Raw genomic sequence first — 26,825 nt, 5'->3', positions numbered from 1 at the left:
AGAGAACGGCGGCGAGTACGTACCAACACAGGAAGCACCAACGAAAAATGTCCTACCCAAAGAGCAACGCCTTATTGGTTCCATGCAACTATCAGCCGATGAAGGGCTCCGTGTGGAAACCCATGTGTGCACTAGACGGCACGACCCGTTGTGTTCGCCTCTTTTTTTCTGCTTCTCTGGGTTTCTCCCAGAAAATTTCTCGTGTTTGGGGGGAATAATGGTGTGAGGGGCGAGTTTTACTCAGGCCGCGCCACTGCGGTGTGGCATTGGCGGTCACGACGGTGATGCAGTCTACCCAGAGTGCAAAGTGGTGGCAGTCACGATTGTGCCGGTATACCCCATATTTCGTTCTTCCGACCACAAATGTCTTCAGTCACAATCGGTGGAGATCCCGGATCAGAAAGGACCGGTCATCAGACTACGCATCTATGACACGACTGGGTGTCGTCAAGCCTGAAGCGGCAGACGTGGGAGTTGACGGCCGGATCGATGATGGTCGACAAGCGTTGATCGTTGATCGTGAATCGTCGGAGCATCGATCGTCGATCATTTGATCAGTGCAGTGGAGGGGCTGTGGTCAGCGAGGCTGGTGAATGTTCCTCTGCTTGCTTATGGCAGGATTGGATAATAATGATGGATGATGAACGGACGGGGTTGGGGGTGGGAGGTGCCGGAACTCACGGAAATGTCAAGCTAATCGTGAGTTTTGGTTTCTCTGTTATGTAGTTACCACCACCATACCGTGTGGGACGAGAGCAACCTGCGCAGTGCTAGAGCCTAGGTAGTCATGCTGGACACGACTGAGCATGGTAGGGAGTGATTCGTTGGCCGCGGGGCCTCAGGGTAGGAGGAGGTCATGAACAGCTGCAGAGTAATAGACATGAAGCTATATTGGAAGAATTATGAGAATTGAACCTGCCAAAGATGGAGAACAAGTTGCAGACTCAGAGAGATGCCGAAAGTGAGCCGTGCGTGGTAGTAAGGAACTTGAAGGTGGAAGTCAGGTACCGTCCTGGGGTGGCAGCGGCAGGAGTGACTATGACTCGGTTAGTGCTAGTTTGCAGTGCTATCCGAGTCTAAAGAACTTAGATTGAAGAGATGCGCTAAGAGCTGGGTTCGGAAAGTACATCCGCCGACCAGTAAGAACGCGATGTCTGCCTTCTCAATTGGGCGGTTGGACTTTTAGACGAGGACTTGTGGTAAACTCGGAAGTTCATTGGGCGAAAATATCAGTGTAGTCGCACTACTGACTAATTCCCGTCGCGCCTTGACGCGCGATGATGGCATGCATCTCCGGGCGAGCCGCGTCCCGCAGCAATTTCAACTCGGGCCTTACGTACTACTACTACGTACCAACAAAGATTCTCGCAACGGTGCTCGTAAAATCAATTGACCGCAATAATAATACGAGTGACAGGTAATAATATAGGAGGCAGAGCCTCGTCGTGCATCTCAATTTTCCTATGTTGCCTTCTTTTGTTGATCTCGCCCAGGACTAGTATTTTTACTGATTGATTCAGCTTCGGATTGTTTGGCAACGACCTGTGCGCGTTTTCCAGCCTGTCTCTCTTTTCTTTACCCGGCTTCTACCTGCGTAACCCATTCCTAACTCAGTGGGATACTAACTCACGTCTCGTCTCTCCACTCGTGCTTCTGGGTACTACATAGTACCGAGTAGTCCTACGGCTCAACTCTCCTAGCTTCTACACTACTCCTTCTTCCCCCCGTCCGCTGTCTGGTTGTCTTCCGCCCATCCTGCTCGCATCGCTTCTAGTCAGCACTATCCGCTCCTTGCCGAGTCTTCCGCCCCATCCATTTCTCCAGCGATACTTGAGTCAGGCAGTTTTCAAGACTCATCGGGAGGTTAGACTCCCTCTGACACCACGGAATTGAATTATCCGCTGGATCGCGATCGTTGTTCGGTGTTGGCGCGTGACAGCCTGGTTAGAAACACCTCCACGATTACCACCACCACCACCACCACCAACAGGCTTGCGGTCTATCCAGACGTCTCCATCGAGCCCAGACTCACCCGGGAAATCACTTCTCCCGCCCATATATCCTACCACTTCCTATCGTGGTTTAAACCAATATCTGTGCCCCATCTACTAACCGCCCAACGCTCCCTCAACCTCGCGGCCGACTATCCGTTCCTCCCTCCTCCGATTCATCAGAAAAAAAATATAGTGCACTGACCTGGCAACGTACGGACCAGACCGGTACAAAACAAGCCATTCTCGATTGATTCCTTCTGCCTGTCTGCGGCTGTCTGCCTTGATATGTTCACCATGAGTACCGACTTCCACCAACATCAAAATCCTCATCCTTCCTCCCTCGAACCATTCCCTCGCTTCATCGACTCGGCCCCTCCCAATTCGGCCAACTACTTCTCTTCGCCCATGGCTATGGCCGCCGTCCAACTGCTGGCCTCGTCCAGTTCCTCCCACCTGGGACCCAAAAAGCCTTGGATATCCGTGCCGGCCAAGGTCTCCAATTACCTTCGCTTGCGCTACTATCAGTATGAGGTTACCTTTGGCGTCTATGTCATGACGCCTACCGAGAAGCTTGTCTTCAACACGATTGTCCTTACCATCTTCACCGCCCTCTTCTATGCGCTCTTCTGGGGGTTCCAGCCGTTTGTCGTCAACGCCCTGTGTCGGCTGATATACTACATGACCGGTTCCCTTTCGAATGCACCCCAGCTGTGCACATGACAAGACGGGTCATGGGATCATTGGCGAAATCTCATATACCTGCTGATCTTCTGTCGGCCGAAAAAGGTGGAGATGAATGAAGAGAAGGCTTCCGAATGGGTAGCAACCGACTGGCAGAGCTGGGCCCTGCCTCATCAAGGCTTCCTTTTCCATGCGCTGGCCATCCTGGCAAGGAGAGGCGCTTCATGGCGTCCATGACGCGACAATCGAGGCAAACCTATCCAAACGCCAGCCTTGCCCGGAGCACTCGACACCAGATGCCGGTACGCTTCGATGACAAGCCTTGTTACCATATGTACGGCCCGTCACCTTCTCGGGCAATTCTCTCCTCAGTGGTCAGAGCGTGCTCTGACTTTCTCCACCGGCCTAGGTGCCGTCTCGCCGATCAAACAATTATTCTGACCATACAGCCTGATTGAGCAAAGGACGGGTTCCTTGAGGTCCTTTCGACAAGGATGGCTCTGTTCGATGACGACTGGCTTCAAAAGTTGTTGCTGCGCCGGTATGAATCGATACATGTTTGGGATGCTATTGTCCAGGTGGCAATCGGTATAATCAGGGATGCCTTTGCGGGCGTCGTTACGCACTCACGACCTCATGACAACATAGCAGCAAGTACTGATAGTGAATACCGATAAGTCGGTACTAGTACTATAATAGAATGAACAATAATATAATACCTATAACCCACCTGAACGATGCACCAGATCGCACATTTGCTATCCTTTGGGACTGAATCGTCGTACTTATTTTCATACATCAGCACTCGCTGGTCCGTCACCCGAACCGGGGTGATGGACGCGGGAAGCACCTTGTGCATAGGGTGCTCGAGGGTAGCGTGACGGGGCTGGCTGCTTGCGCCGCAAGTAAAGGAGTCGTGCAGGGCCGGGACTAGTCTTCTCTTTGTATTCTGCGGCGTCTACCAAATAGGTAGCTAGGTATGGAACAAACGTCGTATGTTGAACTTTCAAAAAAGAGATGATTAGAATTCAGGACCTTGGGAAGATCGTATGCAGGGGAGAGGAGTAAAGCAGCCAGTCAACGCTCAAGGAGAAGCAGCTCGACGCCTGTTTGGGACGTAGATCGTGGTCAACCCCTGCGCGCTTTACCTGTTCCTGCATGCTGAGACACGCCTAAGAAGCCTGTTTGGGCGCTGTTTGCAGCCTAGGGCTGAACGGCTAACGGTCCTAGGCGTCCCTAAGGTGCCTGAGACGGGTGTGATTTCAGCTGTGGACAGTAAACAACCATGAACCAGGCCAGGAATCTAACCCGAGATGGCCTAATGTTGTGTCTATCCCACCGAACGCCAGAGGCCACGGACCGTCTACCACAGTAAACTTGTTGCTATGTGGCTTCCGCGCCGCAGATGAGTTCCACTCCCATCTCGCCTTGTACACAGTTCGCAGCCAGCCAAACACGCGTACCTGAACACCTGCATCAACCAACTGTCCCATTCCTCATTAACCCCCTACCGACTACTACACAGCTTCATCTTGTCACCTTCACTCTTGACCGAACATTCTAGCCGTCTCTTGTCCATCTCGAACGACAAATCAATCCCTTACAACCTTCATCCCGCCAATTTGGCACCTGTCATCTCCCAGAGGTGTCAAGTTTCCAACTCATCTTGCCTGGTTTCAGTCGGTGGTGACCATCACTCATTCTGGTTCCCTTGACCCTGCTCCTACGCCTCCCTTCATGTGCAGACTCTAGGGATGGACATCACCTTTGATTTCCTCATCTGTTAGACACGACCCTGAACCTGGCGATGACCATCGGTCGAGATTAATCCCATTCTCCTCCGCCCTTCTTTTCGGCGTCGACGGCCATCACCTGCGAAATCTCGCCTTTGTCCTTCATTATTACACCCCTACGACGAGCTTCGAGTCCGACCGTTGCCCCTTCGCTCAACGTCTCCGACACTCTTTGAAATGCGTTAATATCACCTCTCTCGCTCCCAGACCGAACGCTGCTGTGCAAACAGTCACACTCGCTTACTCCTTTTCGACGCTATGGCGGCCAACGACTATTATCGCGAATCCTACATGGCGCAGTCTTCTCAACCTCAAAGGCCTCAACCACAATACAAGAGACCATTGTCCCATATTGCACAAGTCTACAATCCTGGACAGAGTACTTATACTCTCGATCAGTTCGGTCGTGCTGAAGCATATAATACCCCACCGGCGAAAACCAACTACTACTACGAACATAATACCCCATCTCCATCGCGGCAATCACAATACTCCGACGCTATACCTCTGAAGCAGAACGCAAGAATTAGTACCATCCCGCAAGATTGGCAAAGTCAGCCTACTCAATATCCTCCGTCCCCCGAATCCGTTTCCCAACCTCAGTTACTGCCACAGTCAAGCAAGAAGAAGAAGAATGGATGGTTTTCGGGAAAGATCCCATGGGTGGTGTACGTCGTGAGCTTGGTACAGATCACGGTCTTCATCGTGGAGATCATCAAAAACTGTGGGTTCTTCGTTGCAACATCCGGGCAATGCTAATCCAGTATAGCCATCATAACAGGATCTCCCATCATGATCCATCCTCAATTCAATCCCATGATCGGCCCCTCGACATATGTACAGATTAACATGGGCGCACGGTTTGTGCCGTGCATGCGCGTCACTCCGGGAGTTCAAGACAGCGGAGAGCCTGTGAATTGGCCATGTCCAAATACCACCACCTCAGATGCGAATGCTGCAAGCAATCACTGTGATCTCAAGGAGTTATGCGGTTTTTCGGGACTCAACAATGACCACCCGAATCAATGGTTTCGGTTCATTGTGCCCATGTTCCTCCATGCTGGCCTTATACATATTGCGTTCAACCTTCTTTTGCAACTCACCATGGGACGGGAAATGGAGAATGCTATCGGTAGCATCCGGTTTGCCCTGGTCTACTTCAGTTCGGGCATCTTTGGATTTGTTTTGGGCGGTAACTTCGCGGCCTCGGCAATTGCATCGACTGGTGCATCGGGTTGTTTGTTTGGCATTCTGGCACTGACCCTCTTGGATTTGATGTATGGCTGGAACGAGCGACGCCACCCGGTCAAGGATTTGATGTGGATTCTGGTGGACGTTGTCATTTCTTTCGTCCTCGGCCTATTGCCGGGACTGGACAACTTTTCTCACATTGGTGGGTTTCTCATGGGTCTTGCGACGGGCATATGTCTCCTGCATTCACCCAATATTCTTCGTCAACGCACCGGCGAAGCCGTGGCACCTTACCGAAATGTCGGGTCTGAACCCGATATCACCAACCCCAAAGATCCCATGTTGGCCACGACTCATGTGACAACAACTCCCGCAAACGTGGCCGCGTTCGCCAAACACCCGCTTGGGTTTTTCAAGGGTCGCAAAGCGCTTTGGTGGGCGTGGTGGCTGTTCCGGGCGGGGGCATTGATCGGAGTTCTGGTGGCGTTTGTGGTCTTGTTGAACAACTTCTACGAGTACCACGACACGTGTTCGTGGTGCAAATACCTCAGTTGTCTGCCGATCAACAACTGGTGCGATATTGGCAACCTGCAGCTGAGTAATTCCACCAGCAACAGCTCGAGCAGCAAGCGGGATTTGTTGGGTATTGGAGCTGCATTGATGGACGATTTGTTTGCTATGGAACGGCTTAGATGATTGATTGTTGTGGGTGGGTTTGGAGATGAACGACATACTACCTCGCACTGCATTGGGACTCCTCTGGCATTGGGACTGGGATATATGAACGACTTTGGAAGAAATACTATGGAGACATGTCATGCATAATCAATGGATTTGATGGAGCAACCGATCGTTGCCAATCCGTCGTTCTGGCCCATTGAACTGCGGCTCACTCTTTTTCTTTTCAGCGCTTCATACATGTTGTATCTGTGTGCTTCACGCGGAACTGTCATTCATATATACAGTGCTGGCATATCATTTTATTGCTGTTTGCTGGCTCGGACGTCGACAAAAGCCTGGTGGATATCGATACATTCATATTGGGACAGGTCTATGGTGTTACCCACTCACTATTCTGGTCATCATCCCACGACTTGAGATCTGGATCTGGGAATAGACACGCAACATGGAACATGGCGATAGGCATGACCGCAGTGCTACAGTACCTGAGTGCCCTTATCGCATGTTAATCACGAAGAGCTGTCCTCCCCAACCGTAACCGTGAAATGCGCCTCGGTCGGCTCCATATTGTTCACCTTGACCAGGTCCTGCGGACAAGCACTCATAACAGCGACACAATCGACCAGCGCTTCGAACGTGACGCTGTCGCCTTTCCTGCAGACGGGGGCTTCGAAAGTGAGGGCAGCTCCTGCCGTCGTAACATTATTGTTAGTGGTGGTGGTACTGTCGCTCTCCGGTGTTGGCGATGATGATACCACTGCTCCGCCTGTCCCTATCCCCGTGCCCATGCCACTCCCGACAGGAACATTCATGAATAAATTCAATGGATCCGGAGGCGCACTTCCCTCCGCGTCGGGTAGCCTCAAGCCCAACGTCTCCAGCGCCGAATGCAGATTGTCGACGCAATTCGCGTGGTAAGTGTCCGCGGGAACCCCGAGTTGACGGTACCTCGCGCGATCGCACGCCGGGATCAAGGTATCGTGGACGCCGGGAGTGGTGTCTCTGATCAGTTTGAGGATGGGCGTGCGGCGGTTGGTCACGAGGACGTCGTTGGGTAGGGGGGATAGGTGCATTGTCGAGGCGCGCGTGTGGGATGTGGAATGGTGGATCGGGAGTGGTGTGAGGCCCTGCTGTTCCTTCGAGGTGGAGGCCTTGGGGAGTGTGGCTTCTGGGGTTTGGAACGCCCAGAAATCAATCACCTGTGTTCCGTGGGTGTTGATCACGGTTAGGGTCTGCGATTTCTGTAGCGGTACGGCCACCGAGGAGCGGGCGGGGATGGCGTGTTTGGTGTCATGGGTATATTTGTGGTATGGTATTGGTATTGTCTCTGCCATCTTGGAGGAGTACCTAGGTACCTATATACAAGAATGGATGAAGATGAGATGGGACGAGCGAGATGTAATGTTCGTGCAAGTGACGATGGAGGAATGGGGGAGGTGATACAGCGTGGAAGCGTGGCACGTGTTTCTCTTTTTTCTGATTCGGACTTGATACCCCCTGTACACATATATATATCTCGCTCTCTTCAGGAATCCCAGCTGTGTTGATATGCGTCGTTGATCTCCGTGAGGAGGAAAGCGGAGATGGAAGACACGGACCTCAGGGACGCGGGCGTGATGGATACTTTACCCAAGGTACCTACCCGGGATTGCGTGATATGATTCGTTGAGTGTCGGTGCGGGAGGGATGCTCCGTATCTGTGGGTGCCATCTAATGTGGTCTGTGGCCGTTTCATCTTCGTCTTTTGCTTGATATCATGATGAGTATGGCAGCGACGCAGAACTTGAGAGATGTCGAGAAATGTCGAGAGATGTATGAGCTTGAAGTTGAAGTTGAAGTTGAAGTTGAACTTGAACTTGAACTTGAACTTGAGCAGAAAAGCGCAACCCAGTCACTTAATGGTCGACCGTATAACTGTGCCCGGTTACGTCAGAGCATTCAAGTCAACACGAATCATGTATACTGTCGAGCACAGTAGTAAGAAGTACGACATACTACGACATACTTACTCTGTAGTAGGTATATCAACTTGTAAACATCCGCCTCCGGTCCCTTCCTCGACCCAACACGATATCAATGGCCTGAACAGCTACCTGACAGTATCCCTCCATGCGCTCTCGTGGTCTTCACTTCAACCTCAAAACTTACGTTGACGCCTCCATGGCAGCCACGACGAAGCCCCAGACCCCCAAATCTGCAAAGGGACCCCGATGGATGGAAGACGACGTGCCCATCATTGACTCCAAAGAGAGCTTCTCTGATGTCGTTGCTAAACTATCTTCCTATGTGGTCAAAGCCATCGACGCCGCGTACACCTATGAACAGCTCAGGACCACCGTGGCCGGTCAAAGTCTGAAACCCCTGATCGCCGGTCTGAGCGAGGAATGCCACCATCCCGCCGTTGTGGCCGCTCTGTTGGCTGCCAGATACATCTTCACCAACGACTCGGACCACTCAGACTCGGCTCTGAACGAGAGTAGAGGTCTTGCCTGCGAGCTTGTTGCCTGGCAGTTCCTGACGTTTTTGTCTGAGAAGGAGCTGATTGACTACCTTCTCTACGAACTCCCCGAATGTCCCGACGATTCCCACCATCAACCACAACTAGAGTCAACGGACGATCTTCCCACCCCCGTCCGGGGCAATGGCACGTCTGATGAACGCTCGCCGCTCCTCCGGTCGCGGTCCGGCCAATATGACAGCCTCAGACCTCCTAGGAGAGCCAGCGTCCACGACACCCGCGGCACCACCACTTATCGGGACGAGGACACGACTGAAAGTCCACAGATCAATCTCGATGAGATGCTGGCTGGAATGAGTGCGTTGGAAATCGCCGCCATCAGTAATGCAAAGAAATTCCTGTCACAAAGCCCTGTGCAGAAAATCGTTGAGGACATCTGGAACGGCGATGTCATCTTCTGGGAATCGCTCTCGGTCCATGCCGTGAAGAAGCCCCGTGCTTACAACAAACGCGTTGCCGACCCCTTCACTCGCCTCAGGGTCCCCAAATACCAGAAGGCGTTTCAGATCGCCTTCTTTCTCTCCTTTCTCCTCCTGTACTATGCCGTTCTGGTGGAGCGGAATCCTCAGCATATCACTCCGACCGAGGCCTTGCTGTACGTCTGGATCGCCGCCTACGCGTATGATGAGTTCGGTGAGGTCATGGACGCTGGCCTGATGTTCTATCAGGTCGATTTCTGGTCGCTGTGGGACCTAGGCATTATTGGTGTCAGCGCCGCTTTTGTCGTAACGCGTCCGTCAACCCGACCTGGTTCTTGTGTGGAAGGACGCTGACCATTGCTGTAGGGATTGTCGGACTCATCAAAAACAGCGATTATATCATTGATGTGGCATTCGATATTTTGTCTATGGTTGCCTTGTTTCTTGTCCCGAGGTTAGTGAGCCTTCCTTTGTCCGCAACCAATACTGATGGTGGTAGAATATTCTCGGTCATGAGCCTCAACCCTTACTTCGGCAGTCTGGTACGTGGACGAGACAATTTGACCATGACTTCGCTGACTGTTTCATGCAGATTCCAGTTTTGAAGGAGATGGTGAGATCAAACAAGATGGACGCGCCCCAATCCCGCTGACCATCCTCCAGACAAAAGCATTCTGCAAGTTCTTGCCAGTCATCATTGTGCTCTACCTTGGTAAGCTCACAGATCTTGACTTAAGAGCGTTCTCTGATATATCATGGAAAATAGGGTTCTTGACCACTTTCACGATGCTCGCCCGAGATCGCATGAACCTGAACGAGATGTCTTGGTTGTTGATCAAAGTCTTCTTTGGGTACGAACCACAACGGCCGACTATTTGCATTTACTAATTGCCGTTCAGGTCGAGCTATCTTGGATTCGACATGGCAGTCAAGGTCCGTAAACCTCCAGCCGGCACCCATCTAAGCTAACACCGAGGCTTTGCAGATTTCTCCTCTATTTGGTTATCCGTTGATGTAAGTATTCAGCGCCACCTTTCGGGTACCAGTTGTATTGCTCCAAATGCTCAGCCGCAGACCCCTACCATCTTCGGCGCTTAGCCATCCAGCGTGGACTGAGATACCTGTTGCGGGCCGAGAAATCAACCTGAGCGCTTGCAAGTCCAATGTGCTAACAAGCCATATCTTGCGCAGGCTGATTTTTGTTTGCCTGACCAACATTCTCCTCATCACATCTCTTGTGTCATTAGTGTCGAATTCATTGACAGAGGTAGGTCGATGCCCCCCCCGAGCAGCCATGCAGTCGACAGGGTCCTAAAATAGCCGCCGGCTACAATAGCGTCCGTACTGATTGGCTTACCAGGTCATGGCCCATGCCAGGGAGGAGTACCTCTTCCAATATTCGATATACGTGCTCGAAAGCAGTACCTCCAGCCGATTGACCTACTTCATGCCGCCGCTCAATCTAATCCCCTTGACCCTTCTGCGACCTCTTCGGCTCTTTTTCCCTTCAGAGGATGTCCGGCGAATTCGGATCTTGGTGCTCAAGGTCACCCATGTCCCCTTCGTGGCCATCATCTGGGCCTACGAAAAATCCAGAGGCATAGTCTCTCGTCATCATTCAACATTGGGTAAAGCCCCCAACTTGACCAGTCGTCCTCTTAGTGCGGGACAGTTTAGTTTCGATGGCTCCCGAGACTTTGTCAAATCATCGACAACGCGGAGAGCGCTTCCTGAAACACCACCAGCCGCGACTCCTAACATGAGTGGTGGCACGGGAATGTCCAAGTCTGCCTCGGGCAGTGCTAATGATGTGGACTTGGTTGAGCTCGTTCAACAGTTGAGTGCTCAAGTGGACGGGTTGACAGCCATGATTGCAGGCCAGCAAAAGGACTGATTCTGAATCGTTCTCTCTCTACCACCGTTGCCCATAACCCTTGCAATCCGCATTGAGGGCAGGTCACATTGCAAGCTCTCAATAACCCCCAACTCGATACCATGGCGAATCATGTCGATCCTGGACCGAGGATCGCATGAGCCACCTGGCCTCTGTATGGCGAACCATAGACTGCAAAACTCTAGACCAGGGTCTTCATCATTCTCCTCCGTGCCCGAGCGGCCATGGCGACCCACCATATCGCCCGCCGGGGCTCCAAGACTCCATCGTGGAATTTATTTGCTTCTTATTGGCGACGGAACGTCTGGATCTGTTTGCCGTTCATGAGCTGGCTACGCTAATGCACCGACTTTGAACATGAGCAGCTTTCGTGCTCGGTAAGCTAGAGACTGAGGAGGGAGAGCTTCTCTTCTCCTATCAACGCCGCCTCTCCCGAAAACAGCCTGAGCGGCTGTGGGCGGGACTGTCGACTAGGGAGGACATATGTTCAGCAGCACTGCCCGGGGCGAGGCAATGGTTCCTCTATGGTCGAACATGCCGAGTGCGCTGTCGGACCATGTGTGCTTGGTAACCTATGGAGCAGCCTTTCATTCTCATGTGTTTTTAAAGCTTGTCTTTCCCATGCTGCTTGGGGGTGGTCTTTTGTCATGAAGATCAGTTAGGTAACGTGACATATCTACCAATATGGATCGTCCTGTTTTCCCCGAGCTCGTGGAAGGAGATGATCAAAATGATACGAGCGCGAGTCCCTTCGAGCCAACCATCCAGCCCACCATCCAGCAATCCATATGTCTCAATTCTCCTCATGAAGCTCCATGTCAAATCTTGCAGCCGGAGACTCCTAGCGGACCCTTCACGACATCGAACTACTCGGTTCCCTATGACCAAGGTTACCTGCCAGCCCCTACGATCACAACATCCCACGCGACCGGCGTGGAATCGTCTTTGTCACTGAAACTCTATGAAGACAGCGACCTGATTGCCTCGCAGCCACAGGAACAGGCTCCGGCAGTCTCCACACCGAGCAGTATACCAGTCCCAGCTTCAGTCGGCGCACCTACAACGAATCTCTTTCCAGACGGCTCTTCAGCGTCTGCCTCGCGCGCCATCTTCGCACACCCCGAGTTACAATGTCGGGTATGCCTCAAACATCTCAAGAGACGAGCAACACTCAAGAGTCATATGAAGACTCACAAAGCACATCGAGAGATATTGCAATGCCCGCACCCGGGTTGTTCGAAGATCTTCAAGCGGTCTGGCGATCGAACACGCCACATCCGGAGTGTACGTCCCAGACTCTCAGTCAGGCTCTGTTAGCGATTGAGGGCATTTCGCTAATCATGGAATCAAAACAGAAGCATCTCGAACCTCAGCAGTTTCCGTGCCAATATTGCGGAAGGGAGTATGGCCGGTCGGACTTGCGGGATCGGTAAGTGTGATTTCTCCCTTAAGGGTGTTGACTGGCCTCCATGGCCTGCTGTCACTGGCAGGACACTGTGACTGACGTCTCACAAATTGGGCCACAGACATGAAAAAGCTTACTGCGATGTCCATCGGCAACAGATGCAAGCAGCCGCTGCTACTGGTTCGCGGCTTGAGGGCACGACGCCGCTGCTCACAGCAGGCCATCTCCCACCACCACCACCATCACTGTCTGTAGGCACATCGCCCATGTCAACATCCACGGCCATGACAGGACCACCCACTCCGCAACCTTTGGTTGTGTCACAATCACGGGACGGTCCCGCTTATGTTTTTGATTACAGCAGTACTACTATACCGTCGTCGGACATATCAACTGGGCTTCTTATCCACGACATGGACACTGCTTGCGAAATGCCCTACTTCTTCTGCAACAATGACATCCTACTACCAAGCCAGATGGTGGGAACTAGTAGCTACGTCTTCCCGTGGACCTCGTCTTGTCTTGACAGTGGTCCATTACAAGTCCCTCTGTTGCCTGGTCCGGATTTGGATATCAGCGTCAATCCTCTGTCGGAGACTCGGACTCCTCCCATCAACACGCTTTACAACATGGGGGGAATAGGGCTTGGTATGGATATGGGCATGGATACCAGTATGGGCATGGGCATGAATACTAATATGGGCACTATCGACGTACCTATGCATATGCCCAGGAATGTGGACATCGGTACGTGTTTGGATCCGTGTATTGCTGTGGATGCTGTGAATATGAACATGCCCGTTGAACTTGGACACGCAACGATGATGGAAGTGCAAACGCCAGAGGACAGCTGGGATCAATTACCGGCGGCGGAACTTGTGCAAACACCACCACAGGACAGCTGGGATCATCTACCGACATGGTGGGAAATGTGACCACTGACCAGCCATACATGATACTTTATTCATTACAGCCGAACATGACATTGTCACCCTGGCTTCGTTTCTTGCTTGGAAGAGAGAATTCTCTTGGGGGTCAGATATCTAGGTTCCGACCATGGTTCGTTCCATTCAATACTTACTATGGTACTAAGGACTAAGTACAGTAATTGATACGAGGGCGACAATCCACGGAACTGAGAACATGAAGAGAAGAAGATGGCATCAGCGGACAGTGTTTGGACAACAGATAGATTGTCAAACACTGCAGCCAGTGAGTGGGTTCTAGGAGGAGAGAATCGGTCTCGAGAGGGCAGCTACTTTGGATGCTTCTTACTTCTTACTTCTTACTTGGTAAGTAGTAGTAGTAGTAGTAGTAGTATCTGACGTCGTAATAGAGGAAGCAAATCGTAGTCACGGATGGTTTGTCTTGTCCTCTTCGAGTACTGTATATCTCAGTGGCCATTCTAATTGTGTCACATATCTACCAGTAAAAGTAGTATACCAGTCAGTACTAAGATCGCTGACCTTTATGCCTACTACTACTACTACCAGTAGTATCCAGGATGCATCGACGTTGAGCAAACCGGCAAAAAAGGTGAGACGCACGTGGCCGAGAGAGAAGAGAAACCTTGACCAGCGTCACTTCCACTTTCAACCTCCAAGAACTGAAAGAACTTGAACTTCTCATTTCCGTCCGATCGTGGCTCACTTTCTGTATCTTCAACTTTGAACCCGGCGTCCACACAACACCCGAGCTCTAGTGGGCGCTTTCTCCGCCTCTGCATCTATTGCTTCGATTTAGAGATCTCAGTCGTGTGGAAGTGGTGTACGCTCCTTGACCGGCGACCGCCGACGGGTCACCATTACAGTAAGTCCCTCACACCAGAAATGGATTCCTTTTCGGGCGGTTTCAGTCTCTCGGGATGCAGGCCGGATACATACTTACTATTACTTACTACTACTTAGTAGTAGGGTCAGTTAGGCATTCTGGAGCAACTGGAAGGCCTGGTGTGGCTGACCACACTGCAAGGACCCGGCGCACGCATTGCCTCTCTACTACTATCGACCTCTTGGCCAGCTGCGCGCGTATCCTGATATCAGCCTGATTCTGCATCTCCTCACTGTATGCACCCTGGGTATCAAGCATCATGGGCATGATCGATCTTCATTGGAATGGAGGTGCCTACCTAGTCTGCGACCTAGCATATGATCTACAGTGCGTTGGCACTGTAGGGATCAGAGATGCCTACGCCACCTCATCTATCAACCTGTGGTCTATCCCAGCAACTCAACATCCACTGTATCACGCGTGGACGCCCGTCTTAGATCAGGCTGAGCTGCAGGCTCTTATCTCAACGATCTCACGATTTCTCGGGAAAGTGCTTCAAGGAAGGGTACATGGGATTGCTCTCTAATCAGGACGATGTCTTTTTCAAACTTCGGGAAATCACCACGGCACCATGCAGCCTCTTGCCTGTCTCCGAAGAAGCCGGGACTGGATGCCATATGGCTTCTGCAGCACGCCGACCTTCGTGTTCACGACGCTCCAGGCATCTCTCGTGGATGATGCCTCTCTGCTGCTCGATCTCATCATTCCTTTGGGGATCCTGCTACCTGGCGTTCAGTGATGCGGGATGCCGAAGAACGTGCGACTTCCCATGATCACCAGCACTACCGACAGCATGTGACCGGTCATTCGGACGACACCTCAGTGCTGGTGTGTCAACGCGACACACCTTGCCAGTCCGATAACGTTGGTCGGGTAGCAACGTTAAGCAAAGCCGTGGATCGAGCCGCTTTCGGATGGGTAACTTGGACGGGTATGAGCCCCTGCTTCCTTGAAATCCAGCCTGGTCACATTGGTAAGTACTGTTGAAGTATTGATACTTATATCCTCCTTGAGTGGCAGTAGGTCTGCCAGATTTGTGCCTCTTCTACAGCCAGCTGGATTCACTCTTATCGACGATACCCGAGACGCTTCCCTACTAACTTGCGCCGTCAGGATGTTGGGGAATTCGACGTGCCTCCCGCCACATGGCGCTATTATGTACATGATCAACTACATGTTCCTTCCGCCCAAACTGCCGTGTCAGGATGACTCTACTACAGAAAACGAGACAGCCCTGCTGAACACCACCATCGATGCTCTTCGTGAGTTCAGAGAACATGTGACAGATGATTCCAAGGGTGCCGTCGACATGGTGGTTGCGATGGTCGCTAACATGATTGCCATTGGTGATACTCTGGATGCCAGTCGGGCGGTCAATGAGAGGATCCTTTCCGATGTTTTGAGAGAGTTGCCTACGAAAGGTAGTTGCATCCTCCCTCTGCCCTTTCTTCTCGATCTCTAGCGGGCCAGGTGGCATGATACCCCTCCACATTCGAGCCCAGAATGCCGGGGTCATGATCAGCAAGGTAGCCGATCGTATCCACGTGGAAGTGTTTGAGCTGTCTCCTCTCAACGGACCAGTCCTTGCCACCAAAGGTCGACTTCGACACTCCTTTCCAGGATTCGCTCTGGCTCTCGACCTCGAGGTGTTTTGTGAACCCGGTTTGCAAACGGCCATGGCCCGCTCGCTCGCTAAAATGAGCCATCAGTCTGCTCCGGATACGCAACCTAAAGTTCGCAAGGCTCGGTATATGCACGATGAAAACCGAGACGCGACTCACCCCAAGATTGTCACGGAGCTGTTCATGGGATTTCTGAGACCGATGGGCGAAGATATGCCTGTCCCACTCCTATGGAAGAACACTCGTGAAGAGGTCATGTGGCGGGATGCTCTGTTGCCGTGGCGAAGATCCCCTGTCTGGTTGCTTCTCCGTGTCTCCATGCAACTTGCCTTTTCTCGATTGCCAGACTCGGAGAGGCGGTCTGCAGAATATTACAAGAGCTTCATGGTCTTTCTCATGGGAAAGGTGCTCCAGATGGCTCCCCAGTGCCGATTCCCCTGCGACCTGCTCTACGTGATGAACGCTAAGCTCAGTCGCCGCCTCCTGAAGCTCGATCCGTCGGACTCCGAAGCTGGCGTGGCCGTCGTTCACAGCATCATGCACGATACCGCCAAACTGATTCGGACGCGTTGGGAGAGCGTGGTACAACCGCCTTCGTCTCGATATGATCTGTCAGTTCTCACGAGCCTCAATTTCGAGCGGGATATCTCCACCCCCCTTCATGACCTCGCAGAGTGTCTGCCTCTCAGTGTGATGCATCTCGATCTCCCAGAACAGCGACATACGAATGCTTTGGTCCTGGAGCATCTCCTCCGACCGGAGAATTCTGTTAGGAGTATGCCACTGCCAACCCGAGCAGGAGCTTGTGATACGACAGCCGAGAGCTTACTGGCCATGGTGAATGAAATGGACCCGCCAGCCCAAGTGATTTTAGATGTCGGAGCCCAGATCCTGGAACTGGGGAACCTTGAAGTGGCGAGAGAGTGGCTGAAGAGAACCCAGGACCATGAAAAGGCTCAGGCCGTGGTGTTTTTCAATGACCATGATGAGCTTTCGGTCCTGGACCGCAAGGGACGAGTTGAACCTCTTCAAACCTCGCCATTTGCCGCCCGGCTCGATGTATGTCTCGTCTTCCTGGATGAGGCGCATACAAGAGGCACCGACTTGAAACTGCCAGAGTTCTATACGGCAGCCGTGACTCTGGGAGCACAATTGACAAAGGACAGATTAATTCAAGGTGAGCCTACGCCGTCTCCATAGCGGTCTTGACTCTTGACTAACACAGCGTAAGCATGCATGAGGATGAGAAAACTAGGCTACGGACAGTCAGTCGTGTTTTGTGTTCCAAAAGAGATCCGCCGGCAAATCCTGACACGCACAACACACTCCGAGAACACCACCACCGCTATTGGTGTGTCCGACATTCTCTGCTGGGCCATGATGGAAACGTGGCTTGATGTTCTACGGAGCATACCTCTGTGGGCTGTGCAGGGGCGACGGTTTGAACAACAACGTCCGCTGTGGGCTGGCGTCGGCATTGACAGAGATCTCGTCGTATCAACCAGCTGGGCGAAACAGTTCCTCGAGGACGAATCGCAGTCTCTGGACCATCTTTACCGAGGAGGCCACCTCCTCGAAGCTGGTCGACCAAAACGTGAATATCCAGCGCATCACAAATTGATGTTTGGAGTTCGACAACCTGGAAGCCAACGCGGCCACACTTCAAGAGGAACAGGAGCGTGAATTGTCGCCCGAGATTGTGGCAGAACGAGAGGTGCAATGACCTGCCCCTGCAGAGCCGCTGGAGCATTCCATCCACCCGGACCTCGTTTCATTTGTGGAAGATGGAGTGCCCAAGACCGGCTCAAAGGCGTTCAAGCCCGCCTTCCAGACCCTCCGTTCGACGAGTGGGGCTGCACACATGGACGTTGCCCAGTTCCCGACCAATGTCCTGGTGACAGTCGACTTCGCCCGCACGATTCAAACCATTCGAACCCTCGGCGAATCGTATGTGCTCGACGCGTACCAGCGGCCGGTGCAGTGGATTTTGACCAGCGTCGGTGGTGACGAGTCAGACTCCAGGGACAACAACAACAACAGCCGCTGCAGTTCCATCAAGCATCTCGTCGTCATCAGCCCATATGAAGCACGAGAGCTCCAGCCCGCCGTGAGACGCTCCACCAGAGTGACACTCCATCTCTACGCCCCTCGGCCAAACCTGGGCATCCGCCCGTTGGATGGGTTGGATTTGTACAATGTTTCAGCGATTCGAATGTCACCGACACCACCGATCGATCTGGTCACTCAACTCAATCTGTTTTCCGGCCAGCTCTATCTGAAATCTTTCAGTGAGTATGTCCAGGTCTGTAACACCCTCCGCCTCGCCTGGCTGGAGGCCGAACCTGGAAGCTCCATCGCCGCCGATGGCTTTATTGTCCGAGACGCCGACTCGTCGGGCCGCATCCCAACCACGTCGACTTCAACTTTCCTCCAGAGTCCGGTCCCCTTCTTGCGAACGCTCATGATGCAGATTCGGAATCATTGCGAGGAAATAGACAAGACTCACATGGGCGCCATCTTGGGTGGGAGACTGCTTTGTCCTTCTGATTTTGAGGAGCCATAGTAGGAAGTAGAGATTAGGTACTACTAGGTAGGTACCTATATCTATAAAGACTTTATACGATTTAGCGATTGAAACCGAGCTCGAGCTCGATTCGAATACGATTTGAAACCGTATCGAAGGTGTATCGAAGCTATATCCAAGCTGTATCCAACCTGTATCGAACCTGTATCGAACCTGTATCGAACCTGTATCGAACCTGTATCGAACCTGTATCGAACCTGTATCGAACCTGCATCGAACCGTATTAGAAACGGATCGAAATTGACATAATACTATAAACTTTCTACTAAGAATATATAGATAGATATCTAGCTAGGTATTACTAAATTGTATTAACTACTTACTACTATATTAGGATTTATATAACTTAAGAATCTTTAGCATTACGAATATAAGCTATTAGAATAAGATAGGTATAATTTTTTCAATCTAGTTCTAATCTAGTTCTAATCTAGTTCTAATCTAGGGAGGCTGGCCCGGGCTAGGGGCAAGCTGTACCGGGCTGGTAGTGAGCTGTACTACGCCAATCTAGTAAGCTGTAATCTACTAGATACTAGTACTTATAAGGTTGATTTTGATTTTATCGTGATTTTATCGTGATTTTATCGTGATTCTGATTCCTATTCGATCTAGCGTCAAGTAAAAATTTCAAGTGAAGCAATCAATCACACATCCATCACCTCGGGGTTTCCCAAAGTCGAGGTCGTCTCGGTTGTCACGCTCGCCATCCTCCACAGATGGCCAGCTCGGACGATACGGCATCGATACTACTACCTTAGTACTTGTTCGCATTCAACCAATGGTCCTGGGTCTCAGGGGCTGGGCCTTCTCCGAGCCCAAAGTGTTGGGCCAGGACGACACTGGTCAGTTCGGCCGCGTCCTCGTCCGAGTCGTTGTCGACCGTGCATCGAATGTTGGTCGCCATGTGAGTCGGGTCTTCCGATCTTTCTCATCAGCAAGTCGACAATCGCGTCTAAACGAAGAACCTAGCGAACCGGCATCATCCAGTCCGCGGACGATTCGTGGTAGCGGAGGTCTTTGGGCGCAGAAGCTGCCAACATTGCGATCAGACCAGCGTGAAACCACATCCGGGCTTGATGGTTCGGGCAACTCAGATCGTTCTGTGATCGAGGTATCACTGCTCGTAGTGTGTGAGGCGTATGAAATCCGAGACACGTGTCTTCGAAGCCCGCGCTACGGATCCTGCCGATGCGTGTTGACATGGACGATACTGGAATGTGATACATTTATCAGACCAGGAGAGTAAGACGTGTCAGATGCCGCTAGACATGCTCGAGGCGTTGTTTTTGGGTGTGAAGATTGTGATCCGACCCCAAAGCTATTTCGTGAGACTCAGTGCTGGGTACGCATTGCATGTCCGTCAGGCACCGCACGCCTTCAAGATCCTCGGCCTTGAACTTCCTGACGAGCATTTCCAAAATGTCGGCAGCTTTGTGAGCTTCCAGACTCTGTTGTCGCATTTGACCGAATACTCGCGCACTGAGTTCCAAAGCCTTGATCATCTCCATCCTCGTGGGCATGCCTGGCATGACTTGCTTGCCTCGAATGTTCTCTGCAGGGTGAACACAAGTCGGCGGTGACGATGGCTGCAGCAAGCAGGGAATTATATATCGCCAATGATGTCTGATACTATTTGAAGTATGTCGTCAAGCTTCGCAGGTGGCCGTCGACCGAAATGTTTTGGTTTTGTATGGCTTGAAAGCAAAGTATCGACATGGTAGAACTCAGACAGACCCGCCTGGAGTACAAGAATCGGTCGTCGGTGTTGGTGCTCTCGAGAAACCGACTGTGGAGGATACAGAGTGACTTGTGGTGAATGCTGGACAAAGTGAAGCGTGCTGAGACCAGGGCAAGCGAAGCCTGGCTCGATAATGGACCAATCTTGAAATACTTCTCGGGGACCTTGTCGTAAATATGGCGGAGCTCACGGTCGATCTCCAGAACTCGTTCCCACCACATTGCATCATTTGCATGCGAGCGACTGAATTCGTCCAGAGCACGAGCGATTCAGCATCAGAGCCCAGTGCGCTTCATTCACGAAGGGATGGTCTCTGAGATCGGAACTGATGCTTAACACTGTCCCCGATTTCCCCCGGATGGTTCTTGTCTGGTTGTCGGTACTGCCACCTTTATTACCTTTATGATGGCCCGTCTCTGCTCCTTCGAAGGTTCTATTGTGATCGGTGTCGACGCTGGTTGAAGCTCGAGATCGGCTGTTTAAGAGGGAGAGGTACTCGGATGTGCTGCAGCTATCATGCAACAGTCCGCTGTACTAGCAAAGCAGACCTGCGCGGTGCAGGATAGAGGCCCAGGACGAACAATGTAAGTAAGTGATGGTCAGCGTCGCTGTTTCTCCAGAAGGGTGAGGACAAGTTGCTCCAGGTGATCAATTGGGGCGTGAGCGCTCTCGGTCAAGTGGGAAAGTCCTTGCGGGTTGGGACACGGTTCGCGGTTGCGCACAACGTAGCAGCAGGCTGTGATGTCGTGTCGATTGACACAGTTTCCGCATGCCTGCCGAGCACGGTCACATCTCAGTCTCAACCAAAAGTCAGCAAGGGGAGTGGATGATGGTCGGAGTAGTTAGTAACTTGCTTCCGGTTCCGACATGGGAAGCATGATATAGATCTTCCGCCCCTAGCATTTCCCGTGGCCGTGGGCCGCACCATGCGAGTTTGGCCGTGTTGTCCGCGGGAGACAGCCATTGAACGACGCGGATTGATTGCACCGGAGCATTGGTTCTCAACCTTATGATAGGGAACTTCGCAGAGGACAACGTTCTGAAGCGTTTGCAACGATCGATGCACAGGAAATTTGGGTGACGGGAGTAGATGAGGCGGAGTTGGTGGGCGTAGACTGCGGGACGTCAAGACGGAGAAGATGGAGTTATGTGGGTACGTCCTATATAGTACGAGTAGTACCTGCCTAATAGTACTTTAGCAGTCGATAGTAGTAGATACACTGGACAGCCTTCCTGATTAGACTTGGCAAGTTAGGGACATACTAGTACTTACTAGTACCTACCTTGAGCTTGAGGCCGTGACGCCATTATAGACTGCGGGAGTTGAAGTGACGACTGGCAAGAGAAGGAAAGACCCAAAGTACTAACGCGGTTCGGCGGACACACGCGTTAAGTGCAGTGGCCTCTGACGCGACATCTTGGCGACAAAAGAGGCGTAGTAGTAGTTGTAGTACGCTCTAACCAGATTGAGAGTCCAGTGCAGACAGGGAACTTAGTAGCGACGACGAGCCATCCGATTTCTGGATATACGAACTTCATTCCTGACAATTTAACGGTGGCAGGCGAGCAGAGTGTACCCCTACGCTCGACTTCGATCCACCCCTTCTGACGGTACTTAGTACGTACTAGTACTAAGTCACCGCCTTCAATGCCATCGAGTCAACGCAGGGCCGCCCAGTCCAGACTAGGCAGAGCATGTACTGAGTGTCGCCAGGTCAAGGTATGTACTATTTGCTGTTCTTTTCCCCCTGCTACATCCAGCTCATGATGGCCACTGAGCGCCTACTTACTAGTTACGATGCGACTCGACGGTTAAATTCCCTGCTCCTTGTTCAAGATGCCAGGCGACAGGTCGGGCGTGCACCTTTGACCCCTCCTTCAAAAGGACTCCGACCAGAGGCAAACTCGAGCGCATCACCAAGGAATTGGATGAGCTCCAACGTGTCCTCAAGAAGTCCTCCCAATCTCAGAGCATTGCTGCCCCGAGTACCACCGACAGCGACGGAAATCAAGCCGCCAGTGCCCGCACGGGAGGAGAACATGCTCTCCTAGAACACGACTCACATCAAGCCTCCTCGGTCGACGACGATGCCGTGGCAGAGCACTTCTTTGGACTTCAGGACCCTACGGTACTATCATCGTGTCCTTCTTTCCAGCTTGGACCGGTCCAAGTATCGGCGGCCAGTGTTCAAAGACTCTTTACTCTCTTCTCGCGACATCATTACCGGCATCTCCCCATCCTCGACACCCGCAAGACCTACGTGGAGCTCTATTCCCGCATACCGTTTCTGTTCTGGACAATTATCGTAGTGACATGTCGTTATCATCCCATCGATGCCCATTTACACGACTCTCTGGTCCAACCATACCATCAATTCCTGGGTAAAGTCCTCTGCAAAGCTCCGTTATCCCTCCATGCCATCCAAGCACTTTTGTTGCTGTGTCTCTGGCCATTCCCAGTTATGACACAGCTTTATGACCCGAGCCTCGGTTATTCGGCCATGGCGGTCTCAGCTGCAAAGGACCTGAGGCTTTACAAATCATCCCTGTCGCCACACTCGAACGCGGCTTCAGAAGAAGAACAAATCCGAATGAAAACCTGGCTAGCATGCTTCCAAGTCAACACGAGGTAAGTACTAGTATGTCTGTCTTGCAAGATGCGCAACCCCGTGCTAATCCTCAGTCTGGCGCAGTCTCAGTACATTCAGAGGGATTTCATCTCTTCTGCACAGCCCCAGTGAACTCGCCGACATCGGCAGAGCTCTCGCAACAGGCAGCCTTCCGACCGAGTTTGCAGCCCAAGTCGAGATCCAGCGGCAAATCTCGAGCCACATCAACATCTTGCCGATAGATCAAAGCGTCTCTGCAAATCTCTCCGCCGTCCAAACGTTTGAGGAGGATCTCGGTAGTCTCGAAAGGCAGTTCCACCCGCTCAACAATCCCGAGATCAATTTTATGGTTTTGCGAGCCAAGCTCAATCTCTACACTCAGACACTGGTCTCTCTGCACCGACGCCGTCGCGAGGAAGCTTCCTCACGAGCCACCACCGGCTCTACCTTCAACCAGAACCAATACTACCCCGCGGAGATTCTGCAGGTCAAGATCTTCGAGACGGCTGGCCGAATGATCGCTTTATTCCACGACATCCTGGACAAAACCCCTCCACTCACCAACGTCCAGGCCACGACACGTCCCAGGAGTTGCTATCCCAAATACTACCTGCATGGATTGATTTTCGCCTCGTTTACCCTCGTCCGGCTGTTCGCTTTCGGGACGCACGAGCTGCATCATCTGTTCGAACACACGCTAAAGCGGGCCTACGAAGCGTTCATGCGAGATTCTCGCCATCCCCTGGACGAACCGGCCCGGGCGGCCCAGCTCGTCGAGGTGGTCAGCAGGATGACCACCGACGTAGAGATGACGGTGGAAGATCGTGCGGGAGCGTCGGTCGTGTACGATGCCATCAGAAGAGCGGGCGAGCTGCGAGCTCGTCGGTCACTCGTCGAAGAGCCCATCCCTGAAGTCCACTTTGACTCCCAGGATGGTCCTACCCAGCGGCCAGACTCACCCAATCCGCCTTTGTCTACTCCGAACGCACAAGTGCCGCTGGACCAAGCAGATTCGCAGTATTATTGGATGACGGCAGGGCTGGATCCGTCTAGCAATATATGGGGGTTCGGAGAGATTGAAGATTTCGACGCTCTAATGCCATTTTCACCGCAAGGCTGATGTGATGCCTCATCTCATGAGGAAAATATCAAAATCTCTGTGACGAATGTCGGCCACCAGAATTCCCCTCTCGTATGACTGACTACCAGTCTCTTGATGGCTGCATCAAGGTGGGGCCCCACAAGTCACCGTCTACAGCAAATAGACAAAGTCAATGTGCTCGTCGCCTACAATGTCAAAGACCTGACCATCCCTGAGCCGTTGCAGCTCCTCTGGACTCAGGCTTGCCTTCAAGGCTGCTTTCTTCTTATTCAGGTATTTCGCATACCAGATCTGCGCCAATGCACAAACGCCGAGCAGGAAACACAATGCCATTGCTGAGGCATTTCCTTTTCGATCTGATAGTCTCGGGTCAGGATCTGAGTTTGGGGCTAAGCGGTAGGGTCCCGAACTCACAGATGGGGGGATCGCTATATGCCTGGTTTCCGCCAATGCCAGTACATTGTGCGACTATATTGACCATCTGGAGATCATCGCATCAGTCTCGCCGTTTGGTGGGAGATTGGCAACTTAAGGAGACTGGCAACTTACGGCTATGGCTGCACTCCTCTTGGTATATCCGGCGATATTGGCGGTGGTCCATGACAGAATCAATGGTATGGCCGGAAACACGCCAGCAACCATCAGACAAGCCGCAAACATCCTGACTTTGTTTTCCGTCAATGTGATGAGGAGGAGAAATCCGATGGCTCCGACCAAGGAGCAAGCGGCGATCGGGTAGCCACGGCGATTGTATCTCTCTCCCAGGAAGGCCCAGAATAAGATTGACACGAATGAACATGCATAAACAACGACGCTCATCAGCTGGGCCTTGATCGATGTGTAGCCGAACCCCTAGAGACCTGTCAACTGGATTTCAATTCTTGTGCTCGTGTCTCTTACCCTGATGATGGCCGGCAGGAAGTTCGGCAAGGAACCGGAAGCAAAGTGTGCACAGGAGTACATGACAGCATTCAGCCAGAACTTGGGGTCGATCAGAGGTTTCCAGAGGAGGTTGACTCGTAGCCTTTGGTCGGCGTGGTTGTGAGTGGCTCGACTGCGTTTTCGAGCGACCTCGATCTCTTCCCTGGTGAACAACCACTGGCCTCGGTCGGGAGTGGCAGGTAGTACAGCCAGGACAATCAAGGAATAGACCATCGGGATGATTCCCTCGATAATGAAGAGCCACTGCCACGGCTTCCACGGGGCTTTGTGGGCGAGATTCTCCTGGATGCCGTACGCGATCAGTCCGTTGAAGGCTCCAGCAAGTGCCGATGTACTGTAGATGACTTTGAAGTGAGTTAGTATGGTCTCTCTGTCTATCTCTAGTATGATGATGACCCCGGGTCCTGAAATAAACACTGATGCAGGGTATGTGTGTGAGGGTGTGTGTCCCGGACTCCTCCTCTTCCTGGCTTTTGTTTGTTTACACAGTATCTTAGGTAGACCATAGTACTCACTTGCTCCACGAGTCACCAGCTCAGGATATGTATACCAGAAGCTCAAATACAGAGTCGATCCTTGAACGTAAGCCTCAGCAGCCCCAACCAGGAAGCGGAGTCCCATCAGGTCGCTGTAGGAAGTGCATGCCACCAAAGCGGTTGTGACGGCTCCCCACTGTCTTCCAGTCAGAAAGAAGTGCATCGTTTGTTTTGGGGGGGATCAAAATCAAGGGCATCAGTCACGACTCACGTACCAGTAACATGGCACCGGCGAATTGAAAGGGAGGGCCGATTTTCTTGATAAGCACCGTTCCCGGGAGTTGGAAGACGACATATCCAGCGAGGAAACTGCTGGAGATGTTGGAGTATTGTCGTGCGGTCAAGGGAATGCTTTGTTCGAGGCCGGCGACTTTGGCATTGCCGAGATCAGATCGTGCCTGATGATAAGATAGTCAGTCAGTCAGCTTGCTTCTACTTTGTGTATGTGAGATACTAAAGTCTGAGATGTTTTGTGGGTTGAGTTGTTATGTTGGACGTCAGGGAGGGTAGGTACTTAGTAGCCAGGCTTAGAACTTACCATGGCGCTGAGAAAATAGACAATTGACAGGGCCGGTAGGATAACAAAGTCCAACTTCCGCTTCAGTCGACGCTCGACTGCCTTGTCGATAGGTTCTGCGTCGTCACCGCCGAACGTGACGCCGACGCCAACGCCAGGACCCGCCTCTTTGTCTTTGTCTTCGCCGGAGCAGCCGGAGCCTCCAACGTTCTCGACCATGGAGATGGTTTCTTTGTTGGTATTGGTGGCCCTTTGGAAAGGAACGGGCCCGGCAGGCCCAGGCTCGACGGAGTGCGCCATTGCATGCAACCAGTTCTCTAATCAGACGGGACTAGAGCACACTGAGCTGAGCGGTGATATCTGGGTCGATAGAAGGACGGAAAGGGGAAGTGGCACCAGCGCCGAGTCCCCCATGTAGCTGAGCCTGGATATGCAGAGAGAGAAGAAATTGGTGCCCTGGGACATTCCCCAGAGAGATCGGAGAGAGGAGTTTTATATACGACTCTAGTCTCTCGCCGGGGTAACTCCACACGACAGGGCCAACAGACCCCGGGGCATCATCGTGGCAAGGGCTCTCCCCATGTTATCTTAGACACCTCGCCTGACGACTGGTCTTCAATGATCATCACAGATTCACAGACTCTGGGGTCTTGTTCTGTTCTGGGAAGCGTGAAGCTGGGGAGACCCGATTTTGTGGGGGACCCTGATTCTCCACTCACCAACTAAGCCAATAAGAATGCGCTTAATGCGGGTCTGGCCGTAAGCGAAG

General features: G+C 52.2%; 10 protein-coding genes across 10 annotated transcripts; 7 read left to right on the top strand and 3 right to left on the bottom strand.

Annotated features, from left to right (window-relative positions):
- Positions 1 to 2,288: 2,288 nt before the first annotated feature.
- Positions 2,289 to 2,714, top strand: A1O1_02745 (uncharacterized protein; the record flags this gene model as incomplete). The annotated part of the gene is made up of 1 exon (XM_007723655.1): positions 2,289 to 2,714. The coding sequence occupies one exon, from the start codon at positions 2,289 to 2,291 to the stop codon at positions 2,712 to 2,714; it is 426 nt and encodes a 141-aa protein (XP_007721845.1).
- A 2,012-nt stretch (positions 2,715 to 4,726) lies between these two features.
- A1O1_02744 (uncharacterized protein) lies at positions 4,727 to 6,355 on the top strand (the record flags this gene model as incomplete). Its single annotated transcript, XM_007723654.1, has 2 exons — positions 4,727 to 5,192; positions 5,238 to 6,355. 2 exons carry the CDS (start codon positions 4,727 to 4,729, stop codon positions 6,353 to 6,355), a joined length of 1,584 nt encoding a protein of 527 aa, XP_007721844.1.
- A 494-nt stretch (positions 6,356 to 6,849) lies between these two features.
- On the bottom strand, positions 6,850 to 7,674 carry A1O1_02743 (uncharacterized protein; the record flags this gene model as incomplete). Its single annotated transcript, XM_007723653.1, has 1 exon — positions 6,850 to 7,674. One exon carries the CDS (start codon positions 7,672 to 7,674, stop codon positions 6,850 to 6,852), a length of 825 nt encoding a protein of 274 aa, XP_007721843.1.
- An 826-nt stretch (positions 7,675 to 8,500) lies between these two features.
- A1O1_02742 (uncharacterized protein) lies at positions 8,501 to 11,171 on the top strand (the record flags this gene model as incomplete). The annotated part of the gene is made up of 10 exons (XM_007723652.1): positions 8,501 to 9,590; positions 9,644 to 9,731; positions 9,777 to 9,819; positions 9,870 to 9,890; positions 9,941 to 9,989; positions 10,044 to 10,128; positions 10,177 to 10,210; positions 10,263 to 10,291; positions 10,469 to 10,544; positions 10,638 to 11,171. 10 exons carry the CDS (start codon positions 8,501 to 8,503, stop codon positions 11,169 to 11,171), a joined length of 2,049 nt encoding a protein of 682 aa, XP_007721842.1.
- Positions 11,172 to 12,301: 1,130 nt separating this feature from the next.
- Positions 12,302 to 13,511, top strand: A1O1_02741 (uncharacterized protein; the record flags this gene model as incomplete). Its single annotated transcript, XM_007723651.1, has 2 exons — positions 12,302 to 12,600; positions 12,698 to 13,511. The coding sequence occupies 2 exons, from the start codon at positions 12,302 to 12,304 to the stop codon at positions 13,509 to 13,511; spliced, it is 1,113 nt and encodes a 370-aa protein (XP_007721841.1).
- A 2,051-nt stretch (positions 13,512 to 15,562) lies between these two features.
- On the top strand, positions 15,563 to 17,711 carry A1O1_02740 (uncharacterized protein; the record flags this gene model as incomplete). Its single annotated transcript, XM_007723650.1, has 3 exons — positions 15,563 to 15,827; positions 15,877 to 17,205; positions 17,260 to 17,711. The coding sequence occupies 3 exons, from the start codon at positions 15,563 to 15,565 to the stop codon at positions 17,709 to 17,711; spliced, it is 2,046 nt and encodes a 681-aa protein (XP_007721840.1).
- A 178-nt stretch (positions 17,712 to 17,889) lies between these two features.
- On the top strand, positions 17,890 to 18,591 carry A1O1_02739 (uncharacterized protein; the record flags this gene model as incomplete). The annotated part of the gene is made up of 1 exon (XM_007723649.1): positions 17,890 to 18,591. The coding sequence occupies one exon, from the start codon at positions 17,890 to 17,892 to the stop codon at positions 18,589 to 18,591; it is 702 nt and encodes a 233-aa protein (XP_007721839.1).
- Positions 18,592 to 19,366: 775 nt separating this feature from the next.
- On the bottom strand, positions 19,367 to 20,141 carry A1O1_02738 (uncharacterized protein; the record flags this gene model as incomplete). Its single annotated transcript, XM_007723648.1, has 2 exons — positions 19,367 to 19,535; positions 19,924 to 20,141. The coding sequence occupies 2 exons, from the start codon at positions 20,139 to 20,141 to the stop codon at positions 19,367 to 19,369; spliced, it is 387 nt and encodes a 128-aa protein (XP_007721838.1).
- A 1,857-nt stretch (positions 20,142 to 21,998) lies between these two features.
- A1O1_02737 (uncharacterized protein) lies at positions 21,999 to 24,079 on the top strand (the record flags this gene model as incomplete). Its single annotated transcript, XM_007723647.1, has 3 exons — positions 21,999 to 22,070; positions 22,144 to 22,979; positions 23,044 to 24,079. The coding sequence occupies 3 exons, from the start codon at positions 21,999 to 22,001 to the stop codon at positions 24,077 to 24,079; spliced, it is 1,944 nt and encodes a 647-aa protein (XP_007721837.1).
- Positions 24,080 to 24,211: 132 nt separating this feature from the next.
- Positions 24,212 to 26,356, bottom strand: A1O1_02736 (uncharacterized protein; the record flags this gene model as incomplete). Its single annotated transcript, XM_007723646.1, has 7 exons — positions 24,212 to 24,417; positions 24,476 to 24,542; positions 24,611 to 24,913; positions 24,962 to 25,347; positions 25,519 to 25,675; positions 25,755 to 25,937; positions 26,078 to 26,356. 7 exons carry the CDS (start codon positions 26,354 to 26,356, stop codon positions 24,212 to 24,214), a joined length of 1,581 nt encoding a protein of 526 aa, XP_007721836.1.
- Positions 26,357 to 26,825: the final 469 nt, after the last annotated feature.

Source organism: Capronia coronata (assembly GCF_000585585.1).
Source record: "Capronia coronata CBS 617.96 chromosome Unknown acBCG-supercont1.2, whole genome shotgun sequence".
NCBI lineage: Eukaryota > Fungi > Ascomycota > Eurotiomycetes > Chaetothyriales > Herpotrichiellaceae > Capronia > Capronia coronata.
Note: the sequence above shows the minus strand (reverse complement) of the source record. Positions and strands in the feature narration are given on the sequence as shown.